Below are 23,990 nucleotides of genomic sequence, written 5' to 3'. Positions count from 1 at the left end.
ACACAGGTTCGTGCCCCGGTCCGGGAAGATCCCACATGCCGCGAAGTGGCTGGGCCCGTGAGCCATGGCCGCTGGGCCTGCGCATCCGGAGCCTGTGCTCCGCAATGGGAGAGGCCACAGCAGTGAGAGGCCTGTGTACCGAAAAAAAAAAAACAAAAAAACTCAGTGACATATAGCATTTATTATTTACGCATCTGGGGTTGTTGGATGGACAGCTGTGATCTTGAGTGGGCTTCCTTCCAGGTCTAGGTTTGGCTGCCTGTCTAAGATCCACAAGTCTGTGAAGTACTGAACACTTCCACGGGACCTATTCTCTTAGACCCTACCTCTTTTATAGAGGGACATATTAGTATTAAATTTGACTCTTATTTATTTATTTTTTTAGCATCTTTATTGGAGTATAATTGCTTTACAATGTTAGTGTTAGTTTCTGCTGTATAACAAAGTGAATCAGCTATATGTATATGTATATCCCCATATCCCCTCCCTCTTGCGTCTCCCTTCCACCCTCCTTATCCCACCCCTCTAGGTGGTCACAAAGCACCAAGCTGATCTGCCTGTGCTATGCAGCTGCTTCCCACTAGCTATCTCTTTTAGGTTTGGTAGTGTATATACGTCCATGCCACTCTCTTACTTCGTCCCAGCTTACCCTTCCCCCTCCCCATATCCTCAAGTTCATTCTCTAGTAGATCTGTGTCTTTATTCCCGTCTTACCCCTAGGTTCTTCATGACACTTTTTTTCTTAGATTCCATATATATGTGTTAGCATACGGTATTTGTTTTTCTCTTTCTGACTTACTTCACTCTGTATGACACACTCTAGGTCCATCCACCTCACTACAAATAACTCAATTTCGTTTCTTTTTCTGGCTGAGTAATATTCCATTGTATATATGTGCCACATCTTCTTTATCCATTCATCTGATGATGGACACTTAGGTTGTTTCCATCTCCTGGCTATTGTAAATAGAGCTGCAATGAACATTTTGGTACATGGCTCTTTTTGAATTATGGTTTTCTCAGGGTGTATGCCCAGTAGTGGGATTGCTGGGTCATATGGTAGTTCTACTGGTAGTTTTTTAAGGAACCTCCATACTGTTTTCCATAGTGGCTGTACCAATTCACATTCCCACCAGCAGTGCAAGAGTATTCCCTTTTCTCCACACCCTCTCCAGCATTTATTGTTTCTAGATTTTTTGATGATGGCCATTCTGACTGGTGTGAGATGATATCTCACTAGTTTTGGTTTGCATTTCTCTAATGATTAATGATGTTGAGCATTCTTTCATGTGTTTGTTGGCAATCTGTATATCTTCTTTGGAGAAATGTCTATTTAGGTCTTCTGCCCATTTTTGGATTGGGTTGTTTGTTTTTTTGTTATTGAGCTGCATGAGCTACTTGCAAATTTTAGAGATTAATCCTTTGTCAGTTGCTTCATTTGCAAATATTTTCTCCCATTCTGAGGGTTGTCTTTTGGTCTTGCTTATGGTTTCCTTGGCTGTGCAAAAGCTTTGAAATTTCGTTAGGTCCCATTTGTTTATATTTGTTTTTATTTCCATTTCTCTAGGAGGTGGGTCCAAAAGGATCTTGCTGTGATTTATGTCATAGAGTGTTCTGCCTACGTTTTCCTCTAAGAGTTTGATAGTTTCTGGCCTTACATTTAGGTCTTTAATCCATTTTGAGCTTATTTTTGTGTATGGTGTTAGGGAGTGTTCTAATCTCATACTTTTACATGAACCTGTCCAGTTTTCCAGCACCACTTATTGAAGAGGCTGTCCTTTCTCCACTGTACATTCCTGCCTCCTTTGTCAAAGATAAGGTGACCATATGTGCATGGGTTTATCTCTGGGCTTTCTTTCCTGTTGCATTGATCTATATTTCTGTTTTTGTGCCAGTACCATACTGTCTTGATTACTGTAGCTTTGTAGTATAGTCTGAAGTCAGGGAGCCTGATTCCTCCAGCTCCGTTTTTCGTTCTCAAGATTGCTTTGGCTGTTCGGGGTCTTTTGTGTTTCCATACAAATTATGAAATTTTTTGTTCTAGTTCTGTGAAAAATGCCAGTGGTAGTTTGATAGGGGTTGCATTGAATCTGTAGATTGCTTTGGGTAGTATAGTCATTTTCACAATGTTGATTCTTCCAATCCAAGAACATGGTATATCTCTCCATCTATTTGTATCATCTTTAATTTCTTTCATCAGTGTCTTATAATTTTCTGCATACAGGTCTTTTGTCTTCGTAGGTAGGTTTATTCCTAGATATTTTATTCTTTTTGTTGCAATGGTAAATGGGAGTGTTTTCTTGATTTCACTTTCAGATTTTTCATCATTAGTGTACAGGAATGCCAGAGATTTCTATGCATTAATCTTGTATCCTGCTACTTTACCAGATTCATTGATTAGCTCTAGTAATTTTCTGGTAGCATCTTTAGGATTCTCTAGGTATAGTATCATGTCGTCTGCAAACAGTGACAGCTTTACTTCTTCTTTTCCGATTTGGATTCCTTTTATTTTCCTTTTCTTCTCTGATTGCTGTGGCTAAAACTTCCAAAACTATGTTGAGTAAGAGTGGTGAGAGTGGGCAACCTTGTCTTGTTCCTGATCTTAGTGGAAATGCTTTCAGTTTTTCACCATTGAGGACGATGTTGGCTGTGGGTTTGTCATATATGGCCTTTATTATGTTGAGGAAAGTTCCCTCTGTGCCTACTTGCTGCAGGATTTTTGTCATAAATGGGTGTTGAATTTTGTCGAAAGCTTTCTCTGCATCTATTGAGATGATCATATGGTTTTTCTCCTTCAATTTGTTAATATGGTATATCACGTTGATTGATTTGCATATATTGAAGAATCCTTGCATTCCTGGAATAAACCCCACTTGATCATGATGTATGATCCTTTTAATGTGCTGTTGGATTCTGTTTGCTAGTATTTTGTTGAGGATTTTTGCATCTATGTTCATCAGTGATATTGGCCTGTAGTTTTCTTTCTTTGTGACATCCTTGTCTGGTTTTGGTATCAGGGTGATGGTGGCCTCGTAGAGTGAGTTTGGGAGTGTTCCTCCCTCTGCTATATTTTGGAAAAGTTTGAGAAGGATAAGTGTTAGCTCTTCTCTAAATGTTTGATAGAATTTGCCTGTGAAGCCATCTGGTCCTGAGCTTTTGTTTGTTGGAAGATTTTTAATCACAGTTTCAATTTCAGTGCTTGTGTTTGGTCTGTTCATATTTTCTATTTCTTCCTGATTCACTCTTGGCAGGTTGTACATTTCTGAGAATTTGTCCATTTCTTCCAGGTTGTCCATTTTATTGGCATAGAGTTGCTTGTAGTAATCTCTCATGATCCTTTGTATTTCTGCAGTGTCAGTTGTTACTTCTCCTTTTTCATTTCTAATTCTATTGATTTGAGTCTTCTCCTTTTTTTTTCTTGATGAGTCTGGCTAATGGTTTATCAATTTTGTTTATCTTCTCAAAGAACCAGCTTTTAGTTTTATTGATCTTTGCTATCATTTCCTTCATTTCTTTTTCATTTATTTCTGATCTGATCTTTATGATTTCTTTCCTTCTGCTAACTTTGGGTATTTTTGTTCTTCTTTCTCTAATTGCTTTAGGTGCAAGGTTAGGTTGTTTATTTGAGATGTTTTCTGTTTCTTAAGGTAGGATTGTATTGCTATAAACTTCGCTCTTAGGACTGCTTTTGCTGCATCCCATAGGTTTTGGGTCATCGTGTCTCCATTGTCATTTGTTCCTAGGTATTTTTTGATTTCCTCTTTGATTTCTTCAGTGATCACTTCGTTATTAAGTAGTGTATTGTTTAGCCTCCATGTGTTTGTATTTTTTACAGATCTTTTCCTGTAATTGATATCTAGTCTCATAGCATTGTGGTCAGAAAAGACACTTGATACAATTTCAATTTTCTTAAGTTTACCAAGGCTTGATTTGTGACCCGAGATATGATCTATCCTGGAGAATGTTCCATGAGCACTTGAGAAAAATGTGTATTCTGTTGTTTTTGGATGGAATGTCCTATAAATATCAATTAAGTCCATCTTGTTTAATGTATCATTTAAAGCTTGTGTTTCCTTATTTATTTTCATTTTGGATGATCTGTCCATTGGTGAAAGTGGGGTGTTAAAGTCCCCTACTATGAATGTGTTACTGTCGATTTCCCCTTTTATGGCTATTAGTATTTGCCTTATGTATTGAGGTGCTCCTATGTTGGGTGCATAAATATTTACAGTTGTTATATCTTCTTCTTGGATCGATCCCTTGATCATTATGTAGTGTCCTTCTTTGTCTCTTCTGATAGTCTTTATTTTAAAGTCTATTTTGTCTGCTGTGAGAATTGCTACTCCAGCTTTCTTTTGGTTTCCATTTGCATGGAATATCTTTTTCCATCCCCTTACTTTCAGTCTGTATGTGTCTCTAGGTCTGAAGTGGGTCTCTTGTAGACAACATATATATGAGTCTTGTTTTTGTATCCATTCAGCCAGTCTGTGTCTTTTGGTGGGAGCATTTAGTCCATTTACATTTAAGGTAATTATCGATATGTATGTTCCTATTCCCATTTTCTTAATTGTTTTGGGTTCATTATTGTGTTTCTTGCCTAGAGAAGTTCCTTTAGCATTTGTTGTAAAGCTGGTTTGGTGGTGCTGAACTCTCTCAGCTTTTGCTTGTCTGTAAAGGTTTTAATTTCTCCATCAAATCTGAATGAGATCCTTGCTGGGTAGAGTATTCTTGGTTGTAGGTTTTTCTCCTTCATCACTTTAAATATGTCCTGCCAGTCCCTTCTGGCTTGCAGAGTTTCTGCTGAAAGATCAGCTGTTAACCTTATGGGGATTCCCTTGGGTGTTATTTGTTGTTTTTCCCTTGCTGCTTTTAATATGTTTTCTTTGTATTTAATTTTTGATAGTTTGATTAATATGTGTCTTGGAATGTTTCTCCTTGGATTTATCCTGTATGGGACTCTCTGTGCTTCCTGGACTTGATTAACTATTTCCTTTCCCATATTAGGGAAGTTTTCAACTATAATCTCTTCAAATATTTTCTCAGTCCTTTTCTTTTTCTCTTCTTCTTCTGGAACCCCTATAATTTGAATGTTGGTGCATTTAATGTTGTCCCAGAGGTCTCTGAGACTGTCCTCAGTTCTTTTCATTCTTTTTTCTTTATTCTGCTCTGCAGTAGTTATTTCCACTATTTTATCTTCCAGGTCACTTATCCGTTCTTCTGCCTCAGTTATTCTGCTATTGATCCCATCTAGAGTATTTTTAATTTCATTTATTGAGTGGTTCATCATTGCTTGTTTCCTCTTTAGTTCTTCTAGGCCCTTGTTAAATGTTTCTTGCATTTATTCTACTTCCAAGATTTTGGATCATCTTTACTATCATTATTCTGAATTCTTTTTCAGGTAGACTGCCTATTTTCTCTTCATTTGTTAGGTCTGGTGGGTTTTTATCTTGCTCCTTCATCTGCTGTGTGTTTCTGTCTTCTCATTTTGCTTATCTTACTGTGTTTGGGTTCTCCTTTTTGCAGGCTGCAGGTTCGTAGTTCCCGTTGTTTTTGGTGTCTGTCCCCAGTGGCTAAGGTTGGTTCAGTGGGTTGTGTAGGCTTCCTGGTGGAGGGGACTAGTGCCTGTGTTCTGGTGGATGAGGCTGGATCTTGTCTTTCTGGTGGGCAGGTCCACGTCTGGTGGTGTGTTTTGGGGTGTCTGTGGACTTATGATTTTAGGCAGCCTCTCTGCTGATGGGTGGGGTTGTGTTCCTGTCTTGCTAGTTGTTTGGCATAGGGAGTCCAGCACTGTAGCTTGCTGGTCATTGAGATAAGCTGGGTTTTGGTGTTGAGATGGAGATCTCTGGGAGATTTTCACCGTTGGATATTGCGTGGAGCTCGGAGGTCTCTTTTGGACCCGTGTCCTGAAGTTGGCTCTCCCACCTCAGAGGCACAGCACTGACTCCTGGCTGCAGCACCAAGAGCCTTTCGTCCACACGGCTCAGAATAAAAGGGAGAAAAAGGAGAAAGAAAGAAAGAATGGAAGAAAGAAAGAGGATAAAAGAAAATAAAGGAAGGTCAAATAAAATAGTTATTAAAATAAAGAATTATTAAGAAAAAATTTTTTAAGTAAGAAAAACAAAAACCAAAAAAAAAAAAAACGGGCGGATAGAACCCTAGGACAAATGGTGAAAGCAAAGGTATACAGACAAAATCTCACACAGAAGCATACACGTACACACTCACAAAAAGAGGGAAAGGGGAAAAAAATCATAAATCTTGCTCTCAAAGTCCACCTCCTCAATTTGGGATGATTCGTTGTCTATTCAGGTATTCCAGAGATGCAGGGTACATCAAGTTGATTGCGGAGCTTTAATCCGCTGCTTCTGAGGCTGCTGGGAGAGATTCCCCTTTGTCTTCTTCGTTCGCACAGCTCCCGGGGCTCAGCTTTGGATTCGGCCCCGCCTCTGCGTGTAGGTCGCCGGAGGACGTCTGTTCTTCGCTCAGACAGGACGGGGTTAAAGGAGCCGCTGATTCGGGCGCTCTGGCTCCCTCAGGCCGCGGGGGAGGGAGGGGCACGGAGGCGGGGCGAGCGTGCGTCGGCGGAGGCCGGCGTGACGTTGCGTCAGCACGAGGCGCGCCCGTGCGTTCTCCCGGGGATGTGGTCTGTGGAGCCCGGGACCGTGGCGGTGGCGGGCAGCACAGGCTCCCGGGAGGGGAGGTGTGGAGAGTGACCTGCGCTCGCACACGGGCTTCTTGGTGGCGGCAGCAGCAGCCCCAGCGTCCCACGCCCGTCTCTGCGGTCCGCGCTTTCAGGCGCGCCTCGCGCCCGTCTCTGGAGCCTCCTTTCAGCAGCGCTCTGAATCCCCTCTCCTCACGCACCAGGAAACAAAGAGGGAAGGAAATGTCTCTTGCCTCTTCGGCAGCTCCAGACTTTTCCCCGGACTCCCTCCCGGCCGGCCGTGGCGCACTAACTCCCTTCAGGCTGTGTTCACGCCGCCAGCGCGCTCTGACTGAAGCCCGAGCCTCAGCTCCCAGCCCCGCCCGCCCCGGCGGGTGAGGAGACAAGCCTCTCGGGCTGGTGAGTGGCGGTCGGCACCGGTCCTCTGTGCGGGAATCTCTCTGCTTGGCCCTCCGTACCCCTGTGGCTGCGGTCTCCTCCGCGGCTCCGAAGCTTTCCCCCTCCGCCACCCGCAGTCTCCGCCCGCGAAGGGGCTCCTAGTGTGTGGAAACCGTTTCTCCTTCACGGCTCCCTCCCACTGGTGCAGGTCCCGGCCCTATCCTTTTGTCTCCGTTTATTCTTTTTCCTTTTGCTCTACCCAGGTACGTGGGGAGTTTCTTGCCTTTTGGGAGGTCTGGGGTCTTCTGCCAGTGTTCAGTAGGTGTTCTGTAGGAGTTGTTTCACGTGCAGATGTGTTTCTGATGTATCTGTGGGGAGGAAGGTGATCTCCGCGTCTTACTCTTCCGCCATCTTCCCCTCGTCCGGGAGCGTAGAGTCTTAACCACTGCGCCACCAGGGAAGTCCCTTGAAGCCGTGAATTTTAACAGGTTAGCAGTACATGTTTGAGGGTATCTTTTTTTTTTTTTTTGGCTGCGTTGGGTCTTCATTGCTGCTTGCAGGCTTTTCTCTAGTTGCGGCGAGCAGGGGCTACTCTTCGTTGCAGTGTGCGGGCTTCTCATTGCGGTGGCTTCCCTTGTTGTGGAGCACGGACTCTAGGCGTGTGGGCTTCAGTAGTTGTGGCTTGCAGGCTCAGTAGTTGTGGCTCGGGGGCTGTAGAGCATAGGCTCAGTAGTTGTTGTGCACAGGCTTAGTTGCTCCACAGCATGGGGGATCTTCCCGGACCAGGGCTTGAACCCGTGTCCCCCTGCATTGGCAGGCGGATTCTTAACCACTGCGCCACCAGGGAGGCCCCTGAGGGTGTCTGTTTTGCTCTTAGAATGTTTTAAAAGAAAACCGTTTTTCGGGAGAGACGCTGAGTGAGTTTTTCTTAGCTGGATTTCATGCCGGTTCCTTGTAGCTTTTGCCTCCTGTGTTTCCCTCAGAGCCTGGGTCACACTGCGTGTCGCATGATGGTTTCCATCGTGGAGGACGCCTTTTCCTGAATCTGTGTTTGCCTCTTAGTTGAGTCCTTAGCAGTGGCTTCTGCTCTGAAGTGTGGCACTGCTGCCCCCGATTGTCACGAGGATGGGTGGGCTTCAGGCCTCCTCCTCTGCAGGGGGCTGGGCTGAAGGGGCGTTGTGCCCCCTCCCCTCATCTGCTTGGTCAGTGGCGATCGCGTGTTCCAAGCACCGGGGGTGCGGCAGTGAATGAGACAGATGGGGACCCTGCTCTCAGGATCTTGGTGACGTCCAGCCATGGAGCGTAAGTAAAAGTCGGGTGAGACAGGATGAGCTGGGTGCGGAGCGCTGCGAGGGAAACAGACTGGGCCGCATGGGTGCTGCCGGGAGGGCCGCACGCGTGGGGACCGAGGCTTCCCGAGGAGCTGCCGCTCAGATGAGCGGAAACAAGCAGCCGTCTGGAGCCCTAGGGCCAGAACGTTGTAGGCAGAGGGAAGGGGGAGCACAGACCTGGGCGGGGGACGCACGTCACGAGGGGCGTGGCCCAGTGCTGGCGCCTGCGAGTCTGAGGGCAGTCCTGCTGTGAGCACTTCTCCACCTGAACAGGGTCCTACAGGTCCTGTGCAATCAGCAGAGCTCTAACAGGGACACGAAGGCCAAAGTCAGCAGTGCTGGCTGGCATGAGCCAACAGAAATCCACGGCTAAATTTGCAGAACCACGGAGAGCTCCGGGGGACTTGCTGCCTCAGATATGTTGAGCTTTTTCCAAAGCTCACGTATCAAGCCTACATAGACCCATAGTCTAGAAACCCTGCTTTTGTGGAAGGAAGCCACCAGGGAAACTCTTGGAGAGTTGAGGGATGTGTGGCTTTATTTACCCTGCGAAGCAGGAGCAGGTCGGGGTGGAAGGGCTGATCCAAAGCCAGCGGCTTTGCCCTGGTGGACGGCGGGCAACCAGCACGCAGAGGGCTTCCCCATGTCACCAGGGTCATTTTTGCTGCTTTGACACACACCTATTAACTCACTCAGGGTTGGTAACATCAAGATCCAAACACACCAGCAAGTGCGTCCCCAAGAACCTGCTCCTCCGGAAAGGGCCGGAGCCCCAGCCGGGCCGCCCGTTCTCCTTCATCGCCTTTACCCGGGGCGGGTGGCCTCCCTGCCTGCCTCTCCACGGGCTTATTCCTGATGGGACCTCTTTTTAGGCAGGGGAATCATCATTGTCCGTCACGTAAATACCGGTCCCGCTTACCCACAGTTGTTCTTCTGGGGTCCTTAAAACTGCATTTTCACGAATTCTTGGTTTGAACATTTATGTTTTTTGCATGACAGTTCTTGTCTGTCGTACGTTGAATCCTGCGTTCTGGCTTCTGCCCTCCAGTGAGACAACTTCCCGGGTTTAATAGTGGCCTCTCATGCCCCACCCCCCCGCCCCATGACCTCTCCATTCCCCTCCTTCTCTCTGTGGCACACGCCACTGTTAACACGGCCTCGTCGCGTGGCACCGCCCCCTCCCCTTGGGCAGCCCGGGGCGCCTTCCCGCTCCTGTGCAGCCCCCTGGCCCTGCGCGTGACCCTCCCCGCACCCAGGCAGGCTCGCGGCTCCCTCTCTCCTTCACTGCCTCTACTTCTCCGCTCAGCTGTCGTTTCTGGACACCCACTCCGCTTACCACAGGCCCCGCTTCTGGGCTCTGGAGCCTCTTCACTCTTCACTTCAGCAGTGACTGGAGAAAACCACATCTCCCTGTGACACTCCCCTGCACATGCCCCATCTCCTGGGCACCAGGCTCGGTGGTTTAGCCTCATCCGTGGCCCCTTCCTCCCTGCACCCGAGAAGTTGTCCGTTCACGTAGACTCCAGCTCAGGGCAGACGGGTGGAGGGACGATGGGCAGAGGGAGAAGTGGGGACAGCAAGGACAGCCCAGGCAGGGCTGTGACGGGCGTGAGAAGAGAGGGCAGTGCTGGGAAGAGCAGCTCAGAGCGCACAGGGTGGAAGAGGTAAGAGGTTGGAGAACGTCTGTAAACACAGGCGGGAGGGTGGGGGGACCTGGTAGGGGAGAGGCTGAAGGTTAAAAGGAACAGAAAGAATCCTTGCCGGCTTCCTCAGAAAGATTCAGCAGTGCCGTCTCGCTGGTAACAGCTTAGCAAATGCTCCTTTAGAAACTTGTCCTACAGATTGGCCAGCACATTGGAAGGGACAACACAAGCCAAGGTTATGCGTTGCAGCATCATTTGCAGTATCAAAAAATCGCTGGTAAAATGCATTACAGACACCCACAGCGCTGTGTCTAATGTGCCACCATTGTGTTTGTTAAAGGCGGGTGAGAGAGAAGCATTTAAATTCATATTCGCTGATATACACATAGGGCACTCTGTAAGACACCTGGAAACCAGACACAGTGGCTGTGGAGGGCAGGGGGTCGTGGGCTGATGGGGGAGGCCTTTCACCATGTACCTTTTTATAGTCTCAGAGTCTTGTACCATTTATGTATTAGAACCTCTCCCAGATTTTCCCCAAAATGAATTTATTTTGAATTCTAAAAACCTCCAAAGTAGTTCTCCTAACTGAATGAAAGTCAACCTGTTGTCTTCTCTAGCGGCTCCAGCTTATCTTCTCTCACTTTGCAGGAAGTATTTCTGACTCGTAATTCCTCCTGCTCTTCTCCTCAGAGAAATTCTCTCCTTGCTCCTTTTATTAGGAAAGCCTGATCCAGTTCCTTGCATTTCTTTCCCTTTCTTCCTCCACCCAAAGGCTCTATACATTCATTACCAGGTTAGATAATATTTAGACAGTTCACACCAATAGGAGCATAATTATTTTCCTTAACACTTGAACCCTTAGCCTGACATTTCCTGGTAACTCTTAAGAAAGTATCAAACTCTTGACTTTATCGTAATAAGAAACACTGAGTTCGGAAGGCCGTGTCTTTAAGGCTGAGTGAAGCACAGCAGCCAGGCTGACACACAACAGCCGACAGAGGAGGGAGAGTTAGCGGGACGTTTTGGGTGGCAGGAGAGCGCGCCGTCTCCAGCCATTGAAAAGGCTGTTTGAAAACGTAGTAGAACTGGGACCAGGGGACAGAGTGGCCCGAGGGGGTGGTGGACCCGCAGAAACGGGGGGGCTGCTTCATGAGTCTGTATGAGTGGCTCTTCATCCAGAAGAAATTTCGGCTAAAATGGCAGATAGCTCGGCTCTAATAATAAGATATTTCTTTGAATCAGTTTCCATTTTTCTTTCAACTTCTCAAGCCCGGATTATGTCCTCTTCATGAGACCCATTCTAGTTCAGTTCCGTTCCTCAAAAGTCTCAAACTTTGCAGCTTCTCTTCAGCACGTTCCTTCCCATTCCCATCTCTGTTTTATCAGGCGGGACCAGTACGAGGGCGATTTCCTCGTCAGACTTGGAAGGCAAACGGACGCCTTTCAAAGTAGCCTCTCCAAAGGTTCTACTTTTTAAGCTTCTTAAATTAACACGGTCGATCCTGGGTCTGTCGCAAGCATTTTTCCCTAATTCAAAGGCAAGCTGACGGCAACACCTCACCGACTGCTGTGCTTTCGGCCCCCTGGCAGGTTCCTCCCCGTTCATGGACGCGCTGACGGCCAACGGGACGACCAACCTGCAGACGTCAGTCACGGGCGTGACGGCCGGGAAGAGGAAATTCATCGACGACAGACGAGACCAGCCCTTCGACAAGCGGCTGCGTTTCAGCGTGAGGCAGACGGAAAGCGCCTACAGGTACAGGGACATCGTCGTCCGGAAGCAGGACGGCTTCACCCACATCCTGCTGTCCACGAAGTCGTCCGAGAACAACTCTCTCAACCCAGAGGTGAGCGCCGTCCCTGGGGCCGCTCGGGGCCTCCCGTCTCTCTGGGCCTGCGGGGCCCGGTCCCTGCTCTCCTGCGCCCTTTCTCATCCCCCATCCCCGCCCCGGGCTGTTTCGCCCGACGGTGGAAGTCAGCACAGCACGGCAGGCCTGCTCCCCGTTATACGCGGGGACAGTGTGGTCCGCCGAGGGCCCGGCTTCGTGCTCGGGGCTCTGGCCGTGAACAGGGAGGTGGCGGTGGTGCCCCTGTGCTTCCACCTCCCGGCCAGGAGCTCTTCATCCATCAGGGGGGACGGAGGGCCTCCCTGAAGTCACGTGTAAAGCGTGTGCACACGCCATCCTGTAGCTTTCGTCAGGTCCCAGAGCTCTCTGTTCAGACGAGATTAAAGAGCCCCAGGTCCAGCCTTCCGAGTATCTCACCATCCTTCCCTGTCGGTCCCAGCACTCCACGTAGTGGAACTTACAGCTGCAGTGATGCTAATGCATTTGTTACCGATCCTACCCGATAAAGGTAGCTTCCCAGGATCGAGGGAGACTGGTGCTCGCAAAGGCTCATAAACTTGGTTCTGCGAAGTATCTAAAATCGAAAGTGTTTGAACCTGCACTGTATCATGCCTAAAATTGTAAGTTCTGGTAGTTGTTTCCTGCTTGTGAACAGCTAGGTCAAGCCTTTTCTGGACGAGAAAACCAAACCACAGAAAGCTAGTGTGTCTGGCCAGGATCACGGGACAGGCTAGCTCAGGGCTGGTCCCCGGTATGTCGTTAGACCATTGGTTATTTGTAAGTCCTTCATAGAGGCCATTTTAAGTGGTTTGTGCCCTTCTAAAATGCCTCCATGCTGACGTGCTTGTACTTATTACCCTTACGCACTAAACTTGGGGTTTCTGTCCCAAGTATGGAGGCTGGTGTCAAATGAAACCAAACTAGTCGTTTGCTTGAACTGGTTGCATGTGCCACCTGCTGTCCAAACTGTAGAAATGCCAAGGGGATATAATACGTAACTCACCCACCGAGAGCCGCGAGGACTGGACCGTTGAGTAACTCAGGTTCACACGTCCCTCGAGTTATCCTCCGTGCGTAATGTGTCGTGTGATGATGCTCTGGCCCTGTTATTCCCAATCCCTGGTTTCAGAAAATAAGAAACTTGCGAGTTACTTGGTAGGTACAGGCAACATATCAGGCTGTAAATGCACTTTGCGTGGATCGAGATGGTCCGGTGATAAGATGCTCTTAGCGTTCCCTTCGCGCCCGTGACTCCCGGTGCCTTTCAGGTGATGAAGGAAGTGCAGGGCGCCCTGAGCACGGCTGCCGCCGACGACAGCAAGCTGGTGCTGCTCAGCGCCGTGGGGAGCGTCTTCTGCTGCGGCCTTGACTTCATCTACTTCATCCGGCGCCTGACGGACGACCGGAAGAGAGAGAGCACGAAGATGGCCGAGGCCATCAGGTAAGCACACCTGGTCCGCTGTGAACGCCAGCGTGACCCAGGCCCCATGGGGCGGGTCTGGACGGGCCTGCGAGCGTCTCCTCCCCTGAGACTCGCTGGTAGCAGAGTTGATCAGGTCTGTCTCTGCTGTGGGCCACTTGCCTTGAGCAGATGACGCACGTCAAGGTTGGCTGGAGCCCCGCACACGCTCGATGGGGGGCGCTCCAGGGGCAGAGCGCAGGGTGGCACGTGGCGGGGGTTTCGGCCGTCCGCGCTCCATGTGCTCTGCCGCCAGCCCTGGAATAAAGACACTCTCTCTTTCACGTGGTAACTTACCATTTGCTTGACTCTAAAATAAATCGGCTGGACTTTATGACACACTAGTTCCATAACATCACATGAGAAGGTTTGTTTCAGTACAACACACAAGTTCATCCTGAGTTCCAGCTACACACAAAACTAGATGCACGGAGTTCCCTTTCTTTGACCCACCGCAAGGCATCCACTATTTGTTTGTATGTCTTCCCCAACCCTTTTCAAACATTTTCAGATGTACATTCCATACACACACACACACACACACAAATAATACAGATGTATTTTTATTTCTATCAAATAAGTGGAATTATATTGTGTGTTGTTTTGCAACTTTTCCCATTTAGCAGTATAACTTCCGACATTTCTATTTCCTCTGTTTTCGGATTTTCTACTCCTATAACACAACGTTGCAGGAAGCTTTCTTTAGAACCACATGATTCTGCAGTAAGCATATGCAGGTACATATTTTGTATATATTTCATGCTAATCACTATAAGCATAATTAGAAGTGTCTGATTTTTCAGAGGTTAGTTTTATCTGAAGTGAATGAAACCCAGTCACCAGCCAGAAAGACTATTGTACTGCCCTGCCTACCTCCCTAGAAGTGTCATATCCCTAAGGGACCCCAAAGAACCCTTTGTGTGTCTTTGTCATTTAAAGAGATGCAGGCTTGCAAAGTGGCAATAACGTTGGTTGAATCTTCTCCAAAATTCTTAGTTATTTGGAGAGTTGAAGTTGAGCTGCTTTTGATAATTATTGGGCCCCATGTGGCTGCAACTCTAAGCACTGACGCTGAGGGCACTGGGCTTTCTGGTCCCTAAACCATTCGAGGGCTGCACAGCAGGATGGTGGAAGCCTTTTTCCTGTCTTGGCCTGGAGTAGGCGGGGCATCTCTCTCCAAAAGATCTCCCCAGATGGTTCTGATGGACGCAGCCCCAAACAGCCCATCAGAGGAGCCCTGGAACCCCACACCTTGGGACTATAGGGCATTGCCTTGGCCTTTTAGAATATTTTTACTAATTCTCAATGTTTTCTCATACTGTATATACATGTGTGCATGTACACAAGGCATCATCTGTTCGTTAATCTTTTTGAACATTACTACTATTTTTTAGGCTATCATAGGGTAGTTGTTTTTCCAAAAATAGTTTGAAATTTTATAATCTGATTTTATTAAGCATTGCTTCTGGCTTCCTAAGTAATTTCAAACTTGCAGTGTACTAGATGGGACCATCTTGTTATTCAGTTTCAAAGTAAACTGCTTGATCAATGCATGTAATTCCTTGACAAGTCGTCAGTAACTTTAGGATAACTTGTAGATAGTCCTAATTATTGACCCATCCCACCCTTTCAGGATGAATTACAGGAACTTAATGTTCATTTTTAAAATACAGATGCTTATGCCTCAGGTGGTGACTTTGTGTATTTTCCATAAGATCACACTGACTTTCCACCTGACTGTGTGATTTGGGGGCTCTGCTGAGTGAGAAGACAGGATTTGTCGCCTCCATTCTGGCTCACTCCCCCCTGTAGACGGTTCCCTGAGTTCCACTAATAAACTTGCTGGCCCGCTCCTCCAGGGTGGGGTTGCCCTTGAGCGGGGCAAAGGCTTGTATTGTTGGGATTAGACAAAGTAGAGGAAGGATAGATCAAGAGCGATCTCACGTGTTGAACTTCTAGGTAACTTTCAATGCTTATTTTCTTCAGCCACCCACTCCATTTCAGAAACTCCAGACTCTCCTCACTCCCCACAAAAGGCTGAACTGGTATCCTAGGGGAAAGCCAAATCTTGCTTTAGGAAATCAGTTCTTCTTTAAATGATACATTTTTGCCAATGTGAATTTTTCTGAATGCACTCAGGCAGGATCCAAAAATAGTTACACCAGATTGACTTAACCTTTACTCATTTGCATTGAAATTCATTTTTATGTGTGTAAGGTTGGCTTATACACATAAAGCTATTACTGCGTGTATCTTGTTTCTGTGGTGTCTCATCTCAAATTCCTTAAAACTTTGGGCAAAGAACATCACAGCAAATTTCCGAAAGAAAGGTGGGAAATAGGAAGGTCAGGTCTAAACTATTAGATTCTTAAGTATCTGTAGGGGCTAATTCCGTTGCTGGGATTCTTGGCAGTAACCAGTTTGCAGATTAATTGTAACAAAAATACTCAGCACGTTAGTGATAAAAACAGAGTTATCAGGGATCAGTTTATAACCTTAGGCTTTTGCAGTCTTTGGGGACCAACAGCTGCTGCTTCGGGTCTGAAGGACCAGGAGCCTCCTCTCCCCAAATGGGGGTGAGAGGAGCAGAGATTTGGGGAGGGAACAAAGCCAGAGAGGAAACGTCCCCTGGAACCTGACCTCTTCCCCATTCAGTCCTGCTCCAGACACTCTCGTGAAGGGGGAGCTCAGTTGAGAAATGGCAGTGAACTGGCCCTTAAGAGGCCCGTTCTTGGTTTCCCCAAAACAATTCCTAGACTGTTGTTCTTAGGTGCTTTTCTAACTTGGTGAGGTCTGTGGGGTAGTAGATGTTCTTCGAAAGAATGGAGAGAATTCCGGTTTTGTTTAATAGTCTTTTTGTGGCAAATATAATCTCTTTCCTTCCCTGCTGTTCCCAGCACAGCCTTTCACTCAATTAATAGGTAATCCAGAGGAAACTGAAGTTTAAATTCAGTATGTTGCATTGAGCACACTTGAACGTTCATGCATTTTAAGTTCTAAAATACACTTGCTTTACACCCCGCAAAGCAGTGGACAGACGGTCCCTGGCTGCCAGGCCCCCAAGAGCCATCCTGGGGCCCAAAGGCAGCTCCTGCCTCTGGCTGCTGTGTGGCTAAGCCTTCTTGGCTCAGGGAAGTTTCTACAAAACAGAAAAGTAGTTCTGTGAACTTCTGTTTGGGGTTTTTGGTTTTATTTTCACACGAGAGGAGTTTCTCTGTGGCCTGTGCTCACTCTGGCGTCTCAGAGCTCATCAGATAGCGCAGTGGGTCCTCTGAGAAGGGGCGATGGTCTTCACTCCAGAGTGAGGCGGTTAATTCATACTCCTCCCAGAACGAGCCCCGGGCTTAGATTATCAATCCAAGCAAAAATAAAAATAAAATCATCTTAGGGGGGAAAAATTCAGTTCCAATTTCTCCAGCCTGATTTTGCAATATGTATTTTAGCAGATTTTTTTTCTTTTATACTGACATAGAGCAGGAGGATTCATTCCTTGTACCTTTTCTCTATAGAATCCCTTTATTACATTGCTTTGATCACCTCTTTCATGTTAAGCTACCATCCTATCCATGGTTTCCAGATGTCAGCACTGAAAGAGCTTCCACTTCGCCCCTGTTCACGGGAGCAGATGAATGTGGGGCAACTCGGGGAAAACGTCTGCTTTAAACCAGGGAGACAGCGGTTACCTTCGCAAGGGTCAGTGGTAACTGAGCATAGAAAATGCATTTCTGTCACTCGTTGACCCAGAATCCTCAAAAAGTGGCAGAACTGAAGTAGCTTCATGCACGTGGTCTAGGATTATTTCAGGGACCTGTTGTAAAGGTTGTCTGGCTCTTTGCGTCCTTAAAACCCAGTGTGATCTTCCGAACAGCACCCCAGGCACTCGGTTAAAAGTCTCTGCAGCTCATTCATTTGAGTGGCCTAATTCTCAATCCCCCCAACCTTGGGGGGGATTGAGAACCTGGGGGGAGGCTGAGGCCTGTGCTGACTGCAGGGGCTTTTGAGAGGAGTCCCCAGAGTGAGGCTTGCAGGCTGCCAAACTCTGGGGTCCTCTCCACTTTACACACACTCCCTCCCTCCAAACCTCCCCCGCCCGCCATCCAAAGAAGACATGACCCTTCGTGTCAGGATTTGGGGAGGAGGGGAGGCTAGATGCTAAGTTGTGATTTTCAGAGACGATCTGAACAGATTTGCCTTATTTTTAAATTGCTGAATTGTAGGGAGCAGCACCCAGACCGGTGTTTTTGGCCCTAAAGCTGGGGGTCGTCAGGTTTAGAATTTGGAGTTCTGGACTTCTGATCTAGAACATAGCTGGCCTTAAAGGCGTTATCTTGTATTCATTTTGGGTGGGTTTGTCCTTCTCTTCACCATGTTAAGTCTTCACAAGACACGACCTCTGCTCATAGTTAGCTTCCAGTGTGGGGGAGGGAGATGCACCATCTGGCCCTGAACCAAAGGGCAGAGCAGCCCACCTTCCCAGCCTGACCCTCCAGCAGGTCCCAACAGTGTTGGCTGGGCCGTGTGAGAACCACACCCTCTGTGTCCTGGGAGGCCTGCTTGGCCATCTCCCCAACTCGCAGCAGGAGAAGCTGTGCAGGCCTGTGTCCGGGCCGTGCGATGCTCTCATCGGGTCTCACATCTCACACGAGCCTGTGAGCTTCTCATTCCTACGTCCCCCAATTCATTCTATCTAGTTCTGTATAAACTCAGGCAATATCTGTGTTTCCAGTTAATCAGTGAGCTGTCTGAAATCACAGACCAAGTCCAGACCTGGGGGCTGGAACCCTGGGGTTCCTGACCCCAGGCCCTGCATCCCTGCCCAGCCCAGGCTACCACAGTGACCCCAGGCCAGGCCTTCTCCGGGAGAGCTGCTGGACTGGTCCTCGGAAGCCTATTGTGGTACCTGGGCTCCTCCTGCCATCAGGGGGAGCACCTTCCACTGTGTTGTTCCCACAGAATTCACACAGGTCCTGTGGCAACAGCCACCCTGGCCTGGCGTCCAGGGCACCGTTAAGCCTTTGCAGCACAGGGTACATAAACCCAGGGCCCCCAGCAGCAGGGAGAAGGCCATCAGCGAATTTCCAGTCACGGTGATGCCCCCAGAGGTCACATCTTGGTGTACTGAGTTCCATAGATTCTTCTGTTGCTCAAATATGCAGGGTTTTGAGTAACTCCATTTATTTTCCATTTTAGAAACTTCGTGAATACTTTCATTCAGTTTAAGAAGCCTATTATTGTAGCCGTAAATGGCCCAGCCATTGGACTAGGAGCATCCATCCTGCCTCTCTGTGACGTGGTTTGGGCCAATGAGAAGGCTTGGTTCCAAACACCCTACACTACCTTCGGACAGAGTCCAGATGGCTGTTCCACCGTGATGTTTCCCAAGATTATGGGAGGAGCATCTGTGAGTAGCTCTTTTTAAAGAATCATCTTAGAAAACTTCCTGAAGAAGTCTAGTTTGGTTAGTGTTTTTCTAAATATATACAAGGTGTCATTCGGGGGGGACTTTGCATCAAATGCACTTGTAATTCAGCTCTTGTTCTTAAATCACGAAATCACACTCTTAATTCAGGAGCTCGTGGAAGGTTTTCATGGTTTGGTTCATAGACTGTTTATGGAAGAGGCCCTCCTGCCGTGAGGAATCTCTGTCTCTGTGTAATTAACACTGATACCCACGAGTAGTAAGCACCCGGTTTGTGACCCAGACGAACCAGAGTTCGCAATCAACAGGTTCTTGGCCTAATACCCTGAAAGCTGCACTTTTAAGGGAAAGCACGAAGGAGCAAAGCTGCTTAGGATGAGGGCCTTTCCCAGGGTAGTGCGGGGGTGCTTAGCTGTTGAATCCACCAGTAACGACAGTTTGCGATGCAGCTTGTGGGTTGTAGAAAGTTCACGTTGTGTTCCTCACTCCTTGAGCTGTAATCGGGCACGGGCTGGGGTCCCGGCCTGGGGCTGCAGGCGCAGACGCTGAGGGGGAGGCCGGGCCCTGCAGAGCTTCACCCCCACGGGGAGCTCTGGGGCACCTGTGGCCTGGGACACGCACCCTGCTGTGGGCTGGAGTAGCTGGCTGCCGTGTCTGTCGTCTCTGAGCTCGGGCTGTGGTGTCGCCCTGCAGCAGAGGGTCCCCAGGGCTCCTGGCGTCTGTGCCGACCGTCTCCAGCAGCTGGGCAGCCAGATCTGGGCGGCACAGCCATGTCCCTTGGGCACCACCCCCTCCTGCCCGTGTGCAGGGCCGCACGCCTGGGTGCAGGACTCCCCCCCCTTCCTGGGGGAGACGCAGAGGAGGGTGAGACGGGTGCTGCCTCGGGGGGGCCACCAGCTGACGAGGAAAAGGATGTTGCATCCGCTCATCAGTGATGGTGGAAAAAGAGTAACTGCAGTTGAGAGAAGTAGGCGTCCTGGGCACCCGGGTAACAGTGGAGCAGCCCTGGCAGCAGGCACCGCCCGCAAACACCGCACAGCACCCTCCAGGGCGCCCGGTCAGACGACTCGCTGAAAGGCCGAGAAACAATTGCAGCCTGGAGGGGGCCTGACAGCTCAGGGCAGGGGTCCTGGGTCAGAGAAAGGACGTTGGGGGGGAAACCTGGCACAATTGGCAGAGGGTTCGTGGCTCAGTCGTCAGAGCCTTGTGTTGATGGTAATTTTCTGGTTTTGGTCATCGCGAGGTGTTCCGTGAGGCACAGCTGGGGGATGGGGCACAGCTGGGGGATGGGGCACAGCTGGGGGATGGGGCCCAGGGGCACTCCGTGCTGCTTTATCATCTCCCCATAAGTGTAAACTCACTCCCAAACAGAACGTGTAAAAGAGTAGTTGTTACGTGGGACAAGCCGCAGCCCCCGTGGCCACATCTGGTCTCAGGGCCCCTCCCCCTCGTCTCCCTTCCTGCTGTAGCCCCCCCACCCCAGCTGCCCTCAGTGGCCATCCTGGTGGGGACACTGGGCCCTGTGCCCGCCGCCCTGGTCCATGGATGGGTGCAGTCAGGTGGGAGGACCGTGTGGCTCTGGGGGGCCACCTGCCCCCCTTGCCTGCCCGGGCAGCCGTCATGGCTTGAAGGCTGGCAGGACCTTTGCTGGCAGCTGTGGCCCCTCTGGGACCAGCTGCACCCAGAGCTGCGAGGAGGGGAGATGGCACCCCTTGGGATCAGCAGGAAGGAAGGGAGGGTTGCCGCGGCCGTGCTGGCCTCCACCCCTTGTTTCCCAGCCCGCAGGGACGCAGAGGCCAGTGCCCGTCCTCTCAGAGTGCACGTCCACCCACCGACCACCAGGCCGGTAGCCCCAGGAGGGGTGGGACGGGGCTGGGCCGGGGACCCCGAGGCCGGCATGAGGAGGGTCTCTGGTCTGGGGCCACCCGAGGCCCTGCAGGTGGGGCACAGTCCCAGGCCAGAGTGAGGACCGGCGGCTGGGCTCCTCAGGACCTGGCAGCTCGGCCCTGGTGTCCGGCTGGAAGTACAGCAGGACAGCGGCTGCACCGGCCACTAGGTTCACGTGGTGGATGCCCCCGCAAAACCAGGCCTGCCCGGGGGAGCCGTGTAGGGCCAGGCACTGCGCTCTCTGGTGTCTGCACTTCCCCTGTGGGTCAGGGCAGACCTGCCCCGCGTTGCCCTCTCCATCCCGCCCCCCGGAGTAGGAAGGCCAGTAGGGACAGGCTCGTTCTCGCGAAGGAAAGGAAGCCAGGCAGCAAGGACAGCTCACGACTGGCCGTCTGGAGTCCAGAAGAGGGAAGGAGAAACGGGGTGGGGGGACCTCCACGTGGTAGAAAACAAGGTTCAAGGAAGTGACGGCGAGGAGTTGAAGGCTGCCCGCCCTGTCCCTCCCACTCCAGACGGCCCAGGGCCCACAGTGTCTGCGTCCACCATCCGAGCTCAGACCCTGGGGTTCAAGTCGGTCTTGAGAACGTGCTCCACGCTCAGTGACTGGCTTGTGGTCTTGTCTGCACGATGCAGTGGAGTGCATAGAAACATGAGCTAGGAAACGGGACCTGGCTCCCCACCCTACGTTGAAAGGCCAGGAGATCCGCAGGCATCTGCTTTCCAGCCTCACCGGTGGTTTCCAGGAGGTGCACGGGTCTGTCAGCTGAGACGTCTCAGTAACAGCAGGGCCTTTCATAAGGGTTTTACCTCTTCTGGAAAAAAGTATGTTTTACCAGAGCCTAGAAGCTCGTGGTCAAGTCTCCTTCATGACCATCAGTCTTCAGGCTAAACTACGGAGAGGAAATTGTCACACCAGAACAGGGTGAGGTTTCTTTCAGATGGATTCTCTCCTTTCTCCTCATTGCAGCATCCGAGCCTGTCGTTCGAATGAGATAAAATCATACATGTTGTGTTGAGACCTGAAAGTGACCTAAGTCCATGACCAAGTTTTTAAAAAACGTGTATGAAATTGATTTTAACATCTGCAGATGTGAACTTCTTCCATCAAGTCCTATGAAGTAACTGTGGTCAGACCCTCTTAAGCAGACTAAGTGGTCATCCAGGTCCTGCAGAGTTCATTTTTACCATGTGGATGTTAGGTGTGGCTGCCCAGTTATGCTGCAGCAGAAACATCCCCGCCCTTAGAACCTGGCTCGGTGTGTTGAGGACAGTCAGGCGTTGGCCTCTGACATAGGAAACGTGGCACAGCAGGTCTGTGCCTGGTGCAGGTCCCTAAAACCACACATTGCCATTAGCCTTGCTTACGCCTCAGGTGCCTGGGAAACCGGTTTGTGTGTTGAATGAGTCCACACGTGGGAATGGCTGGCACTGGGCGGCGGCAGGCGGGGAGGGACAGGCCAGTAACTTCAGATCTATAGCAGAGAGACCTCCTTTAACTTAGATTCCTTGGTTCTGTCCAGGAGATCCTGTTCCTCCTTTTACATCTTCTTGAAGGCTTGCCGGCCGCTGGTTACTTCCCCCGCTGACGGCACCTCCCGTGTCTTACTCGCTCACAGTCTGACCTTTCAGGGGCTGAGTTTTCAGTCCACGACCTCCCGCGTCTCACGCACCCTCCGCTCTTCTTCCTTCCAGGCGAATGAAATGCTGCTCAGCGGACGGAAGCTGACGGCGCAGGAGGCGTGCGGCAAAGGCCTGGTCTCCCAGGTGTTCTGGCCTGGGACCTTCACCCAGGAAGTCATGGTCCGCATCAAGGAGCTTGCCTCCTGTAACCCAGTCGTACGTCCAGTTCCTTCTCTTCCGCGTGTCAGTGCTCTCACCGCGACCTTTCCCTGCAGGGCACGCACAGGGGGCGCCCACAGCTGCCTCCATGTGCGACAGCGGAGGCCGGGCTCGGGCCTCTGCTGACCTTGCCCTCCCTCTGCAGACACCGGGGAGCCAAGGAGTGCAGTTCAAGCTGAGAGTCAGTCACTTAAAAGCGTCCCGTGAAAGTCTGCAAAAAGCAACGTTTCTAAAGTTCTTTACTGCTTCCAAAGCCCTTTCGTACAACCGCACTTATTTCTCCCTCAGTGGACTTTGGTTTTTGTTTAATAAGTGTGCTGGGTAACAGTCTTCTAGCAAAATTGCATTTAGCAAATTACAGGGTGAAGTGTTATTTCATATTAACTGACACAACTCCCATCTAAGCTGTCCCTGGCATCTGACAACTCATTACCGAAATTAAATTCAGGTTAGAAAACTCCCGGGGCAGGCATTCGCAATGAGTATCCCAGGCATGGACAGGGTCCACGCTGGGGGCAGGGCCCCGCAGCCGTAGCTCAGGCCCAAGGCTGGTCACGCTGCTGGGGCAGGACTGGGGAGTGGAGAGGAGCACAGCTCTGTTGTGAATTAGCTTAACAGCCCTTTGAAGTGGAGAATTTGTCCAGTATCCACAGCGAACGAGATACACATTATACCTGTATCGGGGCCTGACACGTATCGTGAGATGTTTGGTCACCTTCTTACCAGGTGGCTCCTCAGGTTTGCTAACTGCCTCCTTAAGCTGGGGGGCAGCACAGAGCCAGCACTTGCATCCACAGTCCCCGCTAACGCACAGCTCATTGTCTGGCGCAGGTGCTGGAGGAATCCAAGGCCCTGGTGCGCTGCAACATGAAGCTGGAGCTGGAGCAGGCCAATGAGCGGGAGTGCGAGGTGCTGAAGAAGATCTGGGGCTCAGCCCAGGGCATGGACTCCATGCTCAAGTACCTGCAGAGGAAGATAGATGAGTTCTGACGGCCAGGCTGCCCCAGACGACCCTGGAGTCGCATCACACAGGCCGGCTGGGGCTCCCGGGGGTGCGGACCCACCCTCACAGCCTGAAACAGGTTCATGTGGAGCTCAGGCTTGGAAGCAGGACTTGAAACAGCCAAGCTATTTATTACCAAGGAGTTTTAAGTACTGTAACTTTAAAATAAATAACTACAAAGCTCCTCTGTCCAAACGTCATTATTTTATACTTAATACACACACAAGTATAAAAGTATAATTGTGAGCTCTGGGCTGCTCTTTGAGGCTCTACTTTTTGTTACCTTTGGCTAGTACTGTATAAAAAGAAGTGTTTTCCTGGTTTGGGTGTCAGAAAAGTCTGGAATAATGTTTGTTTTCCTTGTTTTTTCCTTCTAGAAAACAGAATCTAAAGAGTAATGTTAGCCCGCCACCCCCGCCCCACCCCCAAATAGAAATATGGAAAGATCTGAGGCATGCCCTTGTCTCCAGGAAGGTACAAAACCTCAGAGATGGAAAACTCTCAATCGAAAGGAAGACTT

At 49.6% G+C, this 23,990-nt stretch overlaps 1 protein-coding gene across 1 annotated transcript in view; it reads left to right on the top strand.

Moving 5' to 3' along the window:
- Positions 1–23,654, top strand: part of CDYL (chromodomain Y like) — a 133,728-nt gene extending 110,074 nt beyond the window's left edge. Inside the window, exons 3-7 of the mRNA XM_081245388.1 lie at positions 11,607–11,863; positions 13,132–13,304; positions 18,513–18,723; positions 22,321–22,464; positions 23,299–23,654. Of these exons, the coding sequence (XP_081101514.1) occupies positions 11,607–11,863; positions 13,132–13,304; positions 18,513–18,723; positions 22,321–22,464; positions 23,299–23,457 (944 nt within the window). The 3' untranslated portion in view covers positions 23,458–23,654. The remainder of the gene's footprint in view (positions 1–11,606; positions 11,864–13,131; positions 13,305–18,512; positions 18,724–22,320; positions 22,465–23,298) is intronic.
- Positions 23,655–23,990: the final 336 nt, after the last annotated feature.

This window comes from Mesoplodon bidens, assembly GCF_964165515.1.
Source record: "Mesoplodon bidens genome assembly, chromosome: 10".
NCBI classification, from domain to species: Eukaryota; Metazoa; Chordata; class Mammalia; order Artiodactyla; family Ziphiidae; genus Mesoplodon; species Mesoplodon bidens.
This window is presented reverse-complemented; position numbering and strand designations above follow the sequence as displayed.